The following is a 14,852-nucleotide window of genomic DNA, read 5'->3' on the forward strand; positions in this document are numbered from 1 at the left end:
GTTTGAGAGCATCTGGCTCAGATGTCAGTCCTGTGATGTCTTTCTCATTTGAGCATGTGGTTAACCACTTTCTGCAGTAGCACCTCCCCCTAATCTAGCACTCTGTCCCCTGTGTTTCTGTTTAATTTTTTGTGTGCCTTCTCTTAATTGTTCATAAGCTCTTCCAAAGAAGACGTGGAGCCTATATTTTGAGAATGTCACCAGGGTTTAATAAAAGGGAAGGGGTACAGGGAGGCAGAGAGCAATATAGAAGGTACATATTGATGTATGGTAATTTAGTCTAGGCTGGGAACTTGGGGCAGGAAGCCAGGGAAGAACTTTGTCTTCTTCTATCAAATGAGAGCCTCACTGAAGAAAAAAAAAAAATAAATAAATCATGTAATATCCCTTTACTTCGCTGTGTAGGAATTTAAGTAATTAAAATTTAACTACTTAAAATCCATTATTGTAGGAAATCAGAGATTAATGCTGATGAAAGAGGTGTGTGCATTAAGAGGGAAATAATAGAAAAAGAGGTTAAAGCCTGCCATTTGGTAGGGAAAAGGTAATTCTTACTTAGAATTTGGTAATTTTTACTTAGAGTTTATAAGAAAAAAATCACATTGATTTAGTATGATGTATCAGGTACTGTGGAAGGGTGCCCTCTGTTATCTTTGTATAGAGGTCATCTAACTTATCCTCAAAATACTCAAAACGACCCACTCAAACACGTATTACAACATGGGAGAATGAGGAATTGGCATTTTAAGTGACTTGCCAAGTCACACTGGTAAAACTGTAGTTAAAAAGGAGAGAAGGAAGCTTGAACAAAAGAGATACAAGGAAGACTGTGGTGACAAATGGGATGGGAGAGGGGATGAGTCAGCCAGATGGGGAGGAAGGACCGTGAAAAGCATGGGTCATGGAGGAGCTGGGTTTAAGACTGACCAGGCTATGTGGCTGCCTGCCTGGGATGGAGAGGACAAGGAATATTGATTGGCATGGAAGGTAAAGGAGAGGAGAGTGAATAGGTTTAAGAAACACAAAGATTTTTAAAAGGAATTACATATCTAGTTTTAAAAGATTTGGATTTGGGGACAAAATGGAGTTTTTCTTGCCCCAGTTTTCCTGAATCAACAGCGAAAAGTTGAATAAAAGAGATCAAGTATTTCTCTGCCACCTGAAGCTTTCTGGATAAAAGACTGTGTCCTGCCAGGAGGGGTCTTTTATGATATGAGGGAAGGGGAACATAAAACCCGTGCTGGAAATAAGCTGCATCTCTGAAAGAAAACCCCAGGTTCTGCTCACCTGAACAGATTTCCCATCCTCCTGATCCCACAGACTGGACTTTCAGGCCAACTCACTCCTCCTTTATGCAGGCCCACCTGCCCTTCAAGATAGCTGGTCTCAGACCTGGTCTCTAGCTCACTACCTGGAAGCAGGAGCTGACTGGCCTTCTTATGTATCATGACTTCAGAACTAGCCTTTTTCTTCCCTCAATTTTATCAGTCAGTCCCTTGGGTGACACAGGCAAACCGGCCCCAGAAGAATTTGCGTCTTTGAGGCCTGTAGGAATAATTGGGTCAAGAGCAGAGGAGCCCAAGGGCGCCTGGGTGGCTCAGTGGGTTAAAGCCTCTGCCTTTCGCTCAGGTCATGATCCCAGGGTCCTGGGATCGAGAACCGCGTCGGGCTCTCTGCTTGGCAAGAAGCCTGCTTCTTCCTCTCTTTCTCTCTCTGCCTGCCTCTCTGCCTACTTGTGATCTCTATCTGTCAAATAAATAAAATCTTTAAAAAAAAAAAAAGAGCAGAGGAGCCCAGGAGATGCCTTCTGGGGAATAGACATCAGATTCTGAGAAAATATACAAGATGTGCATGAATGTGTGGATGTGTGGATATACATGCCTGTGTGAGCATGCTTTTATGTGCATTTGCAAGTGTGTAAATTCATGTGAATGTGTATCTGAACACGTGCATGTGCATGTGTGTGCATATGTGCCTGTGTGTATGTCTGTGTGTGTGTGTGTGGATGTATGCATAACCACATTCCCTCATGTAGAATCCTTTTTGAAAGTTTGCATGAATCTATGAGCATGTATATCTTCCCACAAATTTATTTACCATGGAATGTACATTCATGTAGGTATTGATATGACAGATGTGTGTCCTCGAGTCACTAACCCAAGGAAAGGACCCTCATATCTGAGTATAAGGTGGAAGTGAATATCCATTCATGTCTGTATATGTGCATGAATGTCTTGCATTTCTCTACAATTTTATGTATTGTATGACTGTATATGGTTGCTTAAAGATACTTCTAAAATACTCTGATATTGTCTTATATCCTAAACTTCATTGGTCAGTGACATTACTGTGTACTTTGGGGACAGCAGAAATTGCCCCGTACTGAAACAGGCAAAGTATGATCTAAATGGCCTGTTGAATTTGCACCTTGTACTCGGATCTGGGGGTTCTTTCCTTAGGTTATTGACTCAAGGACATGCTTCTGTCATATCACTACCTACAGATCTGACACACTGTTGACCCCATTTTTTTCTCATGCTGGTTATAAACTACAGTTTATTTGTTTATTTGCTTTGAGAGAGAAAGTGCACATAAGTTGGGGGGTGGGCACAGGGAGAGGAAGAGAGAGAGAATCCTAAGTAGGCTCCATGCCCAATGTGGAGCCAGACTTAGGGTTCAATTTCACAACTCTGAGATCAAAATCTGAGCCAAAATCAAAGGTCAGACACTTAAATGCCTGAACTACCCAGGCATCCTATAAATTAGGCTTTTATGCCTCCCCTGGACTTAGTTCTGTCCCAGACTACGAAATGGACCAAAAAAGGCAACATTGGAAAATTCCTCTTAGGTACATGCACTAAAGTTATCCCTGATGAATGTATATTATAGAATATTATATTTTAAAGAAATATACTCATTTGTTTAAAGAAATAAACTCATTTGTTAATCCAAAGAATCTGAAGTGAAGATTTAACTCTCCACATCATCAGAGTAACTTATCACTAATGACATTATTATGGAATTAGAGTTCTACCAAATCAGTAGAGGAGCAAATATAAAAATCACTTTGAACATGTAAACATTTAAGTAAAAAAAAATCATTTTTTTAATGTAAGAAAGTAGTGGCTATATATTTATAAGTATATGCATACATACATAGTAATGAGCATAGAGTTTTTTGATTTAACAGTAGAGTCAAGTCAAACTAAAGTGGGTAAACAGAACCTGCTTTGTGGTATGAAGGCTTAATAAAGAAGCGTTAACTCATTCCTTATTTTGAATCACTATAGTTCATTGCCAGTGTCTCACTGTATCTTCCCCAGTGAAACCACCTTGAGAATGGCCCTGCGGATCTGCTGGGTCTTGATGCTATAGATAATAGGGTTCATCAGGGGTGGGAAAAGCACAGAGATAGTGCCCATGAGGATGTGCACCAAGGGCGAGGTATGGTGCCCAAATCTGTGCACAATGGACAGGCCTAGCACAGGCACATAGAAGCAGAGCACAGCCAGGATGTGTGAGACACAAGTATTGAGGGCTTTGAGCCTCTCCCTGGCAGAGGCGATGGCCAGCACAGCGCGGAGGATGACAGAGTAGGAGATCAGGATGAAAAGGACATCAGAGCCCATAGCCAGCATGATGATGCACAGCCCATAGAGTCTGTTGAAGCGTGTGTCCGAGCAGGCCAGGCGGATCATGTCCTGGTGAAGGCAGTAGGCATGAGAGAGCGCCCCTCGGCGACAGTAACCAAACTTCAGCAGGTTCAGTGAGGGGGCCGCAGTGATGGCGGCACTGCGTATGCCCAATACAGCCCCGGCCAGTGCCACGCGAGGACCAGTGAGCACAGATGCATAACGCAATGGGAACCGGATGGCTACCAGGCAGTCCAGGGCCATAGCAAAGAGTACGGCTGACTCCATGAAGAAGAAGGAGTGAAGGAAGTGCTGCTGCAGAACACAGGGCACCAGGCCCACCATCCGGGCATCAAACCACAGCAGGCCCAACACAGAGGGCAGCGTGGACATGCACAGGCCCAAGTCTGTCACAGCCAGGATGACCAGGAAGTAGTACATGGGCTGCTGGAGAGAAGGGTCAGTTCGTACCAGATGCAAGATGCTAACGTTACCGACGAGGGCCACCAAGTATCCTACAAAAATGGGTAGTGAGATCCAGCGGTGAGCCCATTCGAGGCCTGGGAAGCCTGTCAGGAGAAATGTAGAGAAGCTCACATTGTCATTTGGTGGAGCAGATGTCCTCATTCTCAAGTCTGTTCGTTCTAGGAAAAGGCGGTAATATATTGAGGGTTACTAGGCCATTAAGCATGAGCACTCCTATCACTGAACACCAATCCCCTGGGGGCCGGTCTGGCCTCTCTGCACACTGTGAACTCAGTGACCTTTTGATTAACCACTGCCCACACAAGCAACCTGTCCTTCTCCTGCTTCCTCCCTTCTTTCTCTTATTCCCAACCAAACCTTTACTTACCTCATGACAGTGAGCCTCAACAAGTTTTCTCTACTTTTGTTCTCAACCAGTTGTGAAAGATAGAGCTTGACCTTAACAGAATGCTGTGATTCTCTGAAATTCTGTTACTCCCAGATTGTATGACCCTATCCCTTCAAGCTTTTCCTGTAGCAGAAATTCTATCTAATTTGTCTAAGCAAATCAAGAATGCATGTAGAGAGTTTCCTCATTCAGTTATGTTCTCCACTTTATATCCTTATTGCCATTACGAGATCCTGCCCACGTTCCTATGATTGGGAGAAGAGATACCCTGCTTTTCTCCAAACCCAGCCCCTCTTAAAGAACCATGACTCACTCTGCAGTACCTCATCCCTCAAGCACCTCAGGTCTCTGGGAAGTCACACTAATTCATCCTACACTATCTGTATCTTTGGAGCTGCTACCTTTACTCTAATTCCTGGAATTTATTTTCTTTTTCTTCCTTCCTTACTTTTTTTCTTCCTTCCTTCCTTCCTTCTTTCCTTTCTTTCTTTGTTTCTCTTTTTCTAGGTTTATTTATTTATTTATTTTTGAGACAAAGCACACAAGAGGGTGTGCATAGGGGGAGGGGCAGAGGGCGAGAATCTTTTTTTTTTTTAAGATTTTATTTATTTATTTGATAGATGGAGATCACAGAGAAGCAGGCAGAGAGAGAGGAGGAAGCAGGCTCCCTGCTGAGCAGAGAGCCCGACACGGGGCTCGATCCCAGGACGCTGGGATCATGACCTGAGCCGAAGGCAGAGGCTTTAACTCACTGAACCACCCAGGCGCCCCAGAGGGAGAGAATCTTAAGGAGACTCCCTGATGAGTGGGAAGCCCAACGTGGGGCTTAATCTCATGACCCATGAGATCATGACCTGAGCTAAGACCAAGAGTCAGTTACTTAGCTGACTCAGCCACCCAGGCACCCAGGAATTTCATTATTTTCAAATCAAATTTGAGAGTCCACTGACATGTCTTCTACTTTCTTCCTCCCTTTCCTCCCCTCTTTCTTTCTTTCCCTCTCTCCCTTCCTTCCTCTTTCTTTCTTTCTCTCTCCCTCCCCCTCCCTTCCTCCTTCCCTCCCTCCTTCTTTCCTTTTCTCTCTTTCTATTTCTTCCTTTCCTTTACCTTCCTTCCTTCCTTCATCTCCATGTTTTTTTTTTTAAATTTATTTATTTTTATTTGCTTATTTACATCTCCATGTTTTTAAAGGTTATCTCTCCTCCAAAATCAAGATGGAGACCTGATACAGATTTAATGAATCAGGGCAACTTATTAGAGTAGTATTTCTGAAATAGGTGTTGCAAAAAAAGCAGATCAGGGGCACCTGGGTGGCTCAGTGGGTTAAAGCCTCTGCCTTCGACTCAGGTCATGATCCCAGGGTCCTGGGATGGAGCCCCACATCGGGCTCTCTGTTCCACGGGGAGCCTGCTTCCTCCTTTCTCTCTGCCTGCCTCTCTGCCTAGTTGTGATTTCTCTCTGTCAAATAAATAAAAAAATATATTTTAAAAAAGGCAGATCAATAGTGTACCTTGAAACAGAACCAGTAATGACAAAGCTTGTTCCTTGCTCAAACTAGTTTATTAAAAATTAAAAACAGGGTTACCTGGCGAGGTGCTGACAAGACAAGCCCTTCTATTCCAGATCTTGGTATCTGATATAATACTTGCTTCTGTATCCTCATCAGTAAAATAAATAAGTTGAGCCCATCTGAATGGTATATGTGACTGAATCAAGTTAAGATGCTGGTGGTGAGTGCAGAGAGCTACTTTTCTTTGTGGTGTTCAAGACATCCCTTGTATATAAGTTCCCTTGCTTACCAGACCTGCCATCTACCAATCTGCAGTGGATGGCCTTTTTCTTCAATCTCTCCCTCCCCTCCGTGTACCAGGGCCAGTTTCATATCTTAAGCAGGAAGCTGCCATGTTTGCAAATAAACACCCAGGAACAAATTTTGGTATCTTTTTCTAATCCAAAAGGTCACGGGGAGATAACATACTGCAGATGGCCATAATGCTGGAAGTTGCCCTATCTCATCACCCTACTTACAGACCTTTCAGGTAAGAGGTACCAGAGAGGTCACTGCGTTGGCTGCCTCTGCCCATCTTCAACAACTTACTGGTCCTTGTAGTCTGTGGCTTCTTTCCCCAGTCCTGCAGCACTTCTCACTTTCTGCCCCCCCAGCCTCTTCTGACTCAATCAAGATGCCCGTCTGGATCTGCTGCAATGGCAGTTTTATGGCTCTCTGTCCTTTTCCCTTGGGTCTTAGGCCCTCAGAGGAAACTCCTTAGATGGATGTAGACCTGTAAACACCAAAGAGGGATCAGTGTCTTCCCAGAACTTGGTCATTGGGTACCCCATTTATCTTTGATGGAAACGTAGTGACCCTTCAGTCCCACCATTAAATACTTTGTCAGTCAGATGAGTCTTCATTCTCTTCTCCCACTAGTTGTTATTGTTGCAAGAAAATTTACTGGTTGACCCTTAGTCCTCTTCTCCATGATCCTCTTTTCCTCCGTCCAGCCTCCCTTTGAGACTCTCTTCCCCACCAGGTAGTTATTCATACTCATTCATTCAGCAAATATGTAGACACTACAAGCTTTGGGACATATACTTAAGTGCAAAGATCAAAAAAACACAATCTCAGCTTTTGTGAAAGTCATTTGTCTTTTGCAGGAGACAGATCTGAAAAATGACTAACTCTTCCTGACAGAGTAAAAAACCAAAAAGATTCACAGGAACTATAAAGATGTAACAGGTATTCTTTACTAATGGCTCTCACACTGGATCCAACATTCCAGATAGCGAGGGAAACGGATGAAGTCTCAGAGCTGACACAAAGCAAGACATTATAAAATCACGTGAATTTCAAGCACCTGAGAAACACGTTTTAATTACATAAAAATATGTATTTTACAAACACAATGCTAGCTTCGAAGTCTTAGGGAGGCATGAGGATATTAAAAAACATGACACGTTTGTAAAGAACTTTGCATGTGGGAGCATAGAATCGTGCTGGTGAATGGGCCACACAGTTTACACCAAATATTGTCATATGTGTGAACAAATCTAGCTTTGATGAGTTTTGTGGGGTTTTTTTTGTTGTTGTTTTTTGTTTTTTTTACTGAAGAGGGGGCTTGGGGGGTTGAAAACATAGACACTGCATGAGTAAAGAAGTTCTATGAGCTTAAAACTAAAGGAGTTCACTTCTGTAGCAAAGAAGGAGAAGCTGTGTGATTGTGTATTTTTTTCGTTTGTTTGTTTGTTGGTTGGTTTTTACTTGAACTTCTTTCAGCAATGCAGGCCCTTGTCTTGAATAGAGAGGAGGTCCAGCACCAGCACAGGTGCTGAGGTAACTCTGTGACCAAACAGAAAAAGATAAATCCTCATCCTCAGGGAGCATACATTCTAAAAACTTTATTTTTCCTTCACAATTATTTCATTAGGATAGATTTCTAGAAGTTGTGCTTCTGAGACACAGGATCTGAGTACATTTAAGTCTTTCAGTGCATCTTGCTTTCTATAAAAGACAAATCAAATTATGCTCTCACACCAGTATATGGAAATCCCTTTTTCACTTCATGCCTGATTATGAACTTTTAATATTTATTAACAAGATTAAAAATTTTAATTTGCATTTTAAATTCCAGAAAGGTAGGAGTTTTAAAATGTCATTATCTATATGTGTTTTTCTCATTTTGAAAAGAAATTTAGATGGTAGTGGCCTATTTGTTGATAAGTGGTAAAAATGGGACTTAAACTGTAATCTAAATCCACATTCTGCTTTCTCCTTCAGTATGCCTTCCATTCAGTATGGGAAAACCATTTTGAGACTCACAGCTGCTATTTGGTGGTGTGGCCTGCTATGTGGACTTCCGTTAAAGCTCAAAATGGAACCCATGTAAAAGGGGTGCCTGACTTTAGGACTGGAAAGACTCTAGTGCTCCTTAGGGCCTCCCAAGCCTAAATGGCTGGGATTCCAAAGACCTCCCAAATGCATGCGCAGGCACAAATGCACAAGCAGGCACACAGGATACCACACAAACACAAGAACATTTATATCCAGTTTTAGAATTTGGTTCTTTTAAAAATTTCACTTTGTGCTTTTGTTTGTATTTAAATAGGGGCTTATTTTAATTATAAAATATAGAGAATGATATAATAACCACGTGAGTAAGTGTACATCTCTAGGCTTACCCAGTTTTAACAAATCTTAACATTTTGCTTATTTGCCTCAGATTTTTTTTTTCTAGGTAGAATTAAAACCTTCCATGTAACATGGCTCACTTAATTTGTTTCTTTTTTTCCCTAGAGCTGTTTTCAGAGTTTACCAATCTCCACATAGTTTTTAATTTTTCCTGTGCATATGTTTGAAAATATGTGTGTATGGGGCGCCTGGGTGGCTCAGTGGGTTAAGCCGCTGCCTTCAGCTCAGGTCATGGTCTCGGGGTCCTGGGATCAAGTCCCACATCGGGTTCTCTGCTCAGCGGAGAGCCTGCTTTCCTTCCTCTCTCTCTTCCTGCCTCTCTTGTGATTTCTCTCTGTCAAATAAATAAATCTTTAAAAAAAAAAAAAAAGAAAATATGTGTGTATGTGTGTGTATATATGTGTGTATTTATATTTATGATATGTATTATTTCCAGTTTTGCTAAATTTATTGGTAAAATATATGGCATCTCTTTGTTATTTCTTTTCCAAGTTTCTTGTCAAGATGAACGTGTTTTCAGATATATTGGCATATTTTTTTTGTGTGTAGGTGTATTGCCTATTCCTATCTTTGCTTAATTTCTTATTGGATTTTCTGTCTTTTAAATTTTTTACTAACTTATAGAGGTTCTTCATATATTCTGAACATTAAACATCAGTTGTCCATATAGATACATATTGCAGACTTCATCTCTTAGTCTGATTTGTATTGTCTCTTTGTTTTTGGTGTATTCTGTTTTACTATATTTCAATTGCCTATGCATCCATTCTCTCGTATTTTTTAAAACATTTTTAAGTTTTCCTCTTAACATTTATATCTTTGATACATTTTTGTGTATATTATAAGGTAAAGATCAAATTTTATCTTCCATAATGGATAAGAAATTTGGCTAGCACTGTGTTTTGAATAACCCAATTTTTCCTAGCTGTTTTTACTAGTATCTTTTTCAAGAGCCATTATATCTGAGGATCTTTGTCTGGTCTGCTGCCACGACCATTCCTCTTCCCATTTTGACCAGGCGAACAGAAAAAAAAATTAAATCAGAAACTAGTTTAGCAGGTATCAACCATCTGTTTCCCATCCAAAGGAATTATCTCAGACTTCATATAAACTAAAACAAATGAAGAGATGGGGAATGCTAGAATATAAAACCAAGAGAAGTTGACTTGTGTGGAGGCAAGGATATGGTTATTCTGGCCCCAGGAACCGCTCAACTCCTAAATCCATGGAAAGAAAGTGACAATTGAGTTTATCAAAGAGACCCAGCAAGGTTTCTATTCAGCCTGGATCAGGGAAGAGGAGTGCTAGACTATATACAAGGTTTCCCATGCCCCAGACCCATGAAGAGTAACTCTCGGGAAGCGCTTCTGGGTCATAATAATCTGTGGCAGAGGAGATTGTGGGGTCCAGAGGACTGAATGATGCAGAACTAGGGTAATGGTGAGGAATACTCTTTGAGGGTTGCTATCACAAGGGGGTCTTCTTGGGCTTCCTGAGTGTAAGGAGAAAAAACTTCCCTAGAATAGAAGTCCTCTTTCTTAGCTTTGAATTTGAATTTCTGCTTTCATGTATCTAGAAATCGATAGTATGTATTCATTGAGCATCTATTCTCTGCCAGTCATTGTATTTATGGAGATGTACTGGCAAGACATAACAAGGCATAACTCCTTCAAGGGGCTTAATTTAGTAATCCATTCTGGAATAAAAAAAAAAAAAAGAGGAAAGAAAAGGAAAAGGAAAGGAGGAAAGAAAAAGAAAGGAAAGAAGGAAGGAAGGAGGGAGGGAAAGAAAGGAAGGAAAGAAGGAAGAAGGAAAGAACGAGAAAAAAGAAGCAAAACGGAAACACGAAGCAGTACATTACTATGTGACATATGTTCAGATGTTACACTGGGAAATGCAGGGTTCTGAGGGAGCAGAGGAGGGAGCATCTGCTCCGATATTGGAGAGGGGACTCTGAGGGAAATGTATGTGAGGAAGTGATCCCAATGCTGAGACTCATTTATTCAATGGTATTGGGAATCTTCTCTGCCAGCTTTAGGTCCACAGTCTCCTGAGCAATGGGATTATGACTTACAAATATTTGTGATATTTTCCTTCATTGTAACTTTGCCATGTTTCATGTCATTATGCAAGATCTCCCCACTGAGGTGCCTGGGGGCAAACTCTGACTTCTGCTTACTGTCAGAAAGTCCACAGGAAAGGTAAAATCAGAGATGAGATGAGTCAAGTTTGGGGTCAAGGGCTTCTACTAATGAAGTAAAGTGGTAGAAGGATCAGAAGGGGCACATCCATACAACACATGAAGGTGTTCTAACTAAATCAGCTATTAGGGAAGAGTAACAAGTTCTTCTTCCAGTGTGATTGAAGAGTGCAAAGGATAGTCAGGATAGAAACTGAAGAGAAGGTCTTGGCTGGGTAGAGAAGAGAGGAGCAGTCCTAAGGAGCCATGGGAGAAGGTACATTTCCTGCGGTGAATTTGTTTCTTCTCTGCCAGGTTTATTTATTTATTTAAATTTACTGTTCTGTTTTCATTTTTGCTCCATTAAGTTTTAGTTTTAATATTTGTACATTGATGATGACCTTCAACAGAGTCTTCATCTGGGCAGTTTTAGGTGCTATGAAAACAGCTAGGTCTCCTACATAGGAGGAGGCATTAAAATTTAAGCAAGGGCATATCAGTATTCTTTTTTTTTAAAGATTTTATTTATTTATTAGAGAGAGAGAGAGAGATCACAAGTAGACAGAGAGGCAGGCAGAGAGAGAGGGGGAAGTAGGCTCCCTGCTGAGTGGAGAACCCGATGTGGGGCTCGATCCTAGGATCCTGAGATCATGACCTGAGCTGAAGGCAGTGGCTTAACCCACTGAGCCACCCAGGTGCTCCCATATCAGTATTCTTAACTCATAACTCAGGAAAAGAAACTCATATATATTTTATTTAGGGAAATGGAAAATAATCTTGGGGAAACACATGGTTCTTAATGCTAGTAGGTTCTTAATGCTAGTGATCTTTGGCTTGATTTGGGACTTTCTCTCAGGTACCCAGTGGAATTTTTAGCCCCTGGATCCAGCACTGACCTTCTTAAGACCCAGGAGCTTGCTGATAACATGGCGGATCTCCTTGGTCTTAATACTATATATGATTGGATTTAGCATGGGAGGCACAAAGAGATAGACATTGGCCATAAGAAGGTGGACAGCAAGTGGGGCATGCTTCCCAAAGCGGTGCACCAAAGACAGCCCCACCATGGGCACAAAGAATATCAACACAGCACAGAGGTGTGAGGTGCATGTTTGGAAGGCTCGGAACTGCTCCTCTTTGGAGGCCAGTTTTGCCACAGTGCGCAGGATGACTCCATAGGACAGTGCGATGAGCACCAGGTCCAGCATCATAGTGAATACCACTACCGTCAGTCCATATAGGTTGTTGAAGGTGGTATCTGTGCAGGCCAAGTGTATCACTTCCTGGTGTAGGCAGAAAGAATGGGAGAGGACTCGAGGCCCACAGTAGGGAAAAGTTTTCAGGAGGACGACAAGAGGAATTAGGGCCACAGGCCCCCGAAATATGACAGCAAGACCTGTCCTAATCACTCGCTGGCTAGTGATAATGACTGAGTACCTAAGGGGGTGGCAGATGGCCAAACAGCGGTCAAAGGACATGATGAGGAGCACTGAGGACTCCATGAAGGAAAATGAGTGGATACAGAACATCTGGATTTGGCAAGCTCCAAGGTAGATACCATGAGATTTGAACCAAAAGATTCCCACAGTAGTGGGCAAGGTCGACACTGACAGTCCCAGGTCAGTGAGGGCCAAAAAGGAGAGTAGATAGTACATGGGTGTGTGCAGACGAGGGTTGGTCTTAATAATTATCAGAATGAAACAATTGCCTGAGATAGCCACCAGGTACATAAGGAAAAAGGGGATGAAAATCCAGTGTTCGATGGCTTCCAATCCTGGAAAACCAGTGAGGTAGAACATGGGGTTAAACTGAGTAATATTGGACAAAAGCATGAATTGAGGACTAAGAGGATATTGGGCTGGCATTCCTCAGAGATGGAGCTGAAAATAAATGGATATTTCTAGTTATTAATTTTTCAGTCTTCCTAATAGTCACACCATCATAAGCAGAATCATGATCATCATTATCTTTGATATCATCTAATTTACTATCATCAATTCTACCACCCGACTAGCTATTCTAAACTGTATTACAGCACCTCGCTCACCAGATTTTCTCCAGTATTTCTCTTTTTTTCCTTGAAGATAGAAGAATTTTTTATTTAAATTCAAGTAGCAAAAATATAGTACATCATTAGCTTTTGATATAATGTTCAATGATTCATCACATCATTGATGTGGGGGCTCATCACATCATGTGCTCTCCTTGATGCCCATCACCTGGTTATCCCATCTCCCTGCCCACCTCCCTTTCTGCAACTGTCACTTTTTTTTTTCCTGTATTTTTATAATTTCTGTTCCTTCCCAATCTCTGTTGCTGGCTTCCCTTATTGTTTATCCTTAAACAATTGTTTAGCCATTCCCATTCTGGGCAATTTTTTTGGCCAGAATACTTTATTATTTACCTTGGAAAATCATTGTTCTCATGAGTTTATTTACCATCTATACATGGAAAATATCAAATATATAACCCCATAATTTCTTTTTTTTTTAAATTATAGGCTCATCTATCTAGCAGTATCCTGAGCATCTGTATCTAGTTGTTTCAAAAGCATGTTAAAAATTCAGTTTAGAATCACTTCTCCCAATAGAGTTTTCATTTATCTTGTTCTCAGTAGAGGAAAAATATCAACTTCAAAATAAGTTGAGGAAAAGATGTATATTTGAGATATATTAGTAAATAGCTTGGACAAAATCTAAAAAATGAGGGTAGAGGGAAGTTTCTAGTACTAAGTCCTGGGAAAATCTGAAATTTAGAGGTCAAGAAGAAAGGTTCCACTAAAATAGCTTGAGGGGGGGAAATCCCAGTTGAATAGAGAAACAAAACAAAACAAAACAGGAAAGTGTGGTTTTGCGTGTGAGTTTCATAAGGGATAAACCAATTATATATAATGCTGCTAAGGAGTCAAAGTACTAAAGGACTGAGAAATGACCAGAAGATTTAGCAATGAGGAAATCCTAGCTGATGGTGAGATAGTAGTTCGGTGGAGTGGTCGGGAATAAAATCTGATTCTACTGTGTTCAGATGTAGGATTCCAGGCAGTTATGAGGCTCATTGGATATTCATAACATCAGAGTGGATCCAATCAGCACTCTGGTATGTTTTTAATCATTACACTTATGTGCTCAAGGGCAGAAAAGAAGTATGTGGAGAGTGGCATTTACCCCTACTGAAATTAGGGTAGGCTAGCAGGACTAAAGTTAAGGGTGTATGCAGAGGGCTAATTATGATGATGTACTATGGAAACTCCACTGAGTAAAAAGAATAGCAAAAGCATGAAGGAGTGAGAGACGGGTAAAAGGGACCAGGGTTGCCAATTTATGGTAAAGGACACAATATTTATTGAGAGGAGGTCAAGAGGCTGAGAGGGCAGCCGCTGATTGGATCAAGGGAGGGAATATGGGAACCATAAAAATTTTGTCTGGATCGGTAGTGAAAAGAGCAAAGGGAGTCAATGCTAAAATCTTCAGTGAATAAAATCTGACTGGAAAGGCAGCAGGGAGGCAACAAGGAGGGGGTGGCAGCAGTGATAATGCATGTGGCCATGCACTGGAAAGAATGAGGCAGGAGGTGGTGAAAAGGAAGAAGGTTCAGGAAGACCAGTGCCAACCCTTTATCATTTTGACAAGAGGGTGAAAGAACTATCCCCTTGTACTCTCTCCATTCTTCACCCGTAAGTTCAGTACTCAACCAACTATCCGATGACTTTTTTTTTAAATTTAGCTAAAGCAATGCTCTCTCTATTTTTTTTTAAAGACTTATTTATTTGAGAGAAAGGGTGAGGTGGGGAGGGGCAGAAGGAGAGGGAGGGAGAAACTTTAGCAGACTCCTTGCTGAACCCAACACAGGGCTCAATCTCAAGACCCTGAGATCATGGCCTGATCCAAAACCAAGAGTCAGAAGCAACTATGCCACCCAGGTGCCCCCAGCAATGATCTAGAAGTCATTGGTGATCTCTAGGCTTGGAATTCAATGGAGAAT

At 41.4% G+C, this 14,852-nt stretch overlaps 2 protein-coding genes across 2 annotated transcripts; both read right to left on the reverse strand.

The window, feature by feature from the left end:
* Window positions 1-3,305: 3,305 nt before the first annotated feature.
* On the reverse strand, window positions 3,306-4,259 carry LOC123948104 (olfactory receptor 51L1-like). Its single transcript, XM_046014577.1, has one exon. It carries the CDS (start codon window positions 4,257-4,259, stop codon window positions 3,306-3,308), a length of 954 nt encoding a protein of 317 aa, XP_045870533.1.
* A 7,484-nt stretch (window positions 4,260-11,743) lies between these two features.
* LOC123947899 (olfactory receptor 51M1-like) lies at window positions 11,744-12,736 on the reverse strand. The gene has a single exon (XM_046014203.1). It carries the CDS (start codon window positions 12,734-12,736, stop codon window positions 11,744-11,746), a length of 993 nt encoding a protein of 330 aa, XP_045870159.1.
* Window positions 12,737-14,852: the final 2,116 nt, after the last annotated feature.

The sequence above is a fragment of the Meles meles genome, chromosome 8, assembly GCF_922984935.1.
Source record: "Meles meles chromosome 8, mMelMel3.1 paternal haplotype, whole genome shotgun sequence".
Classification (NCBI taxonomy): Eukaryota; Metazoa; Chordata; class Mammalia; order Carnivora; family Mustelidae; genus Meles; species Meles meles.

What these genes read in the sequence shown, in the direction of transcription:
- LOC123948104 (XM_046014577.1), bottom strand. Translation starts at nt 4,259, where the DNA reads ATGAGGACATCTGCTCCACCAAATGACAATGTGAGCTTCTCTACATTT.
- LOC123947899 (XM_046014203.1), bottom strand. Translation starts at nt 12,736, where the DNA reads ATGCCAGCCCAATATCCTCTTAGTCCTCAATTCATGCTTTTGTCCAAT.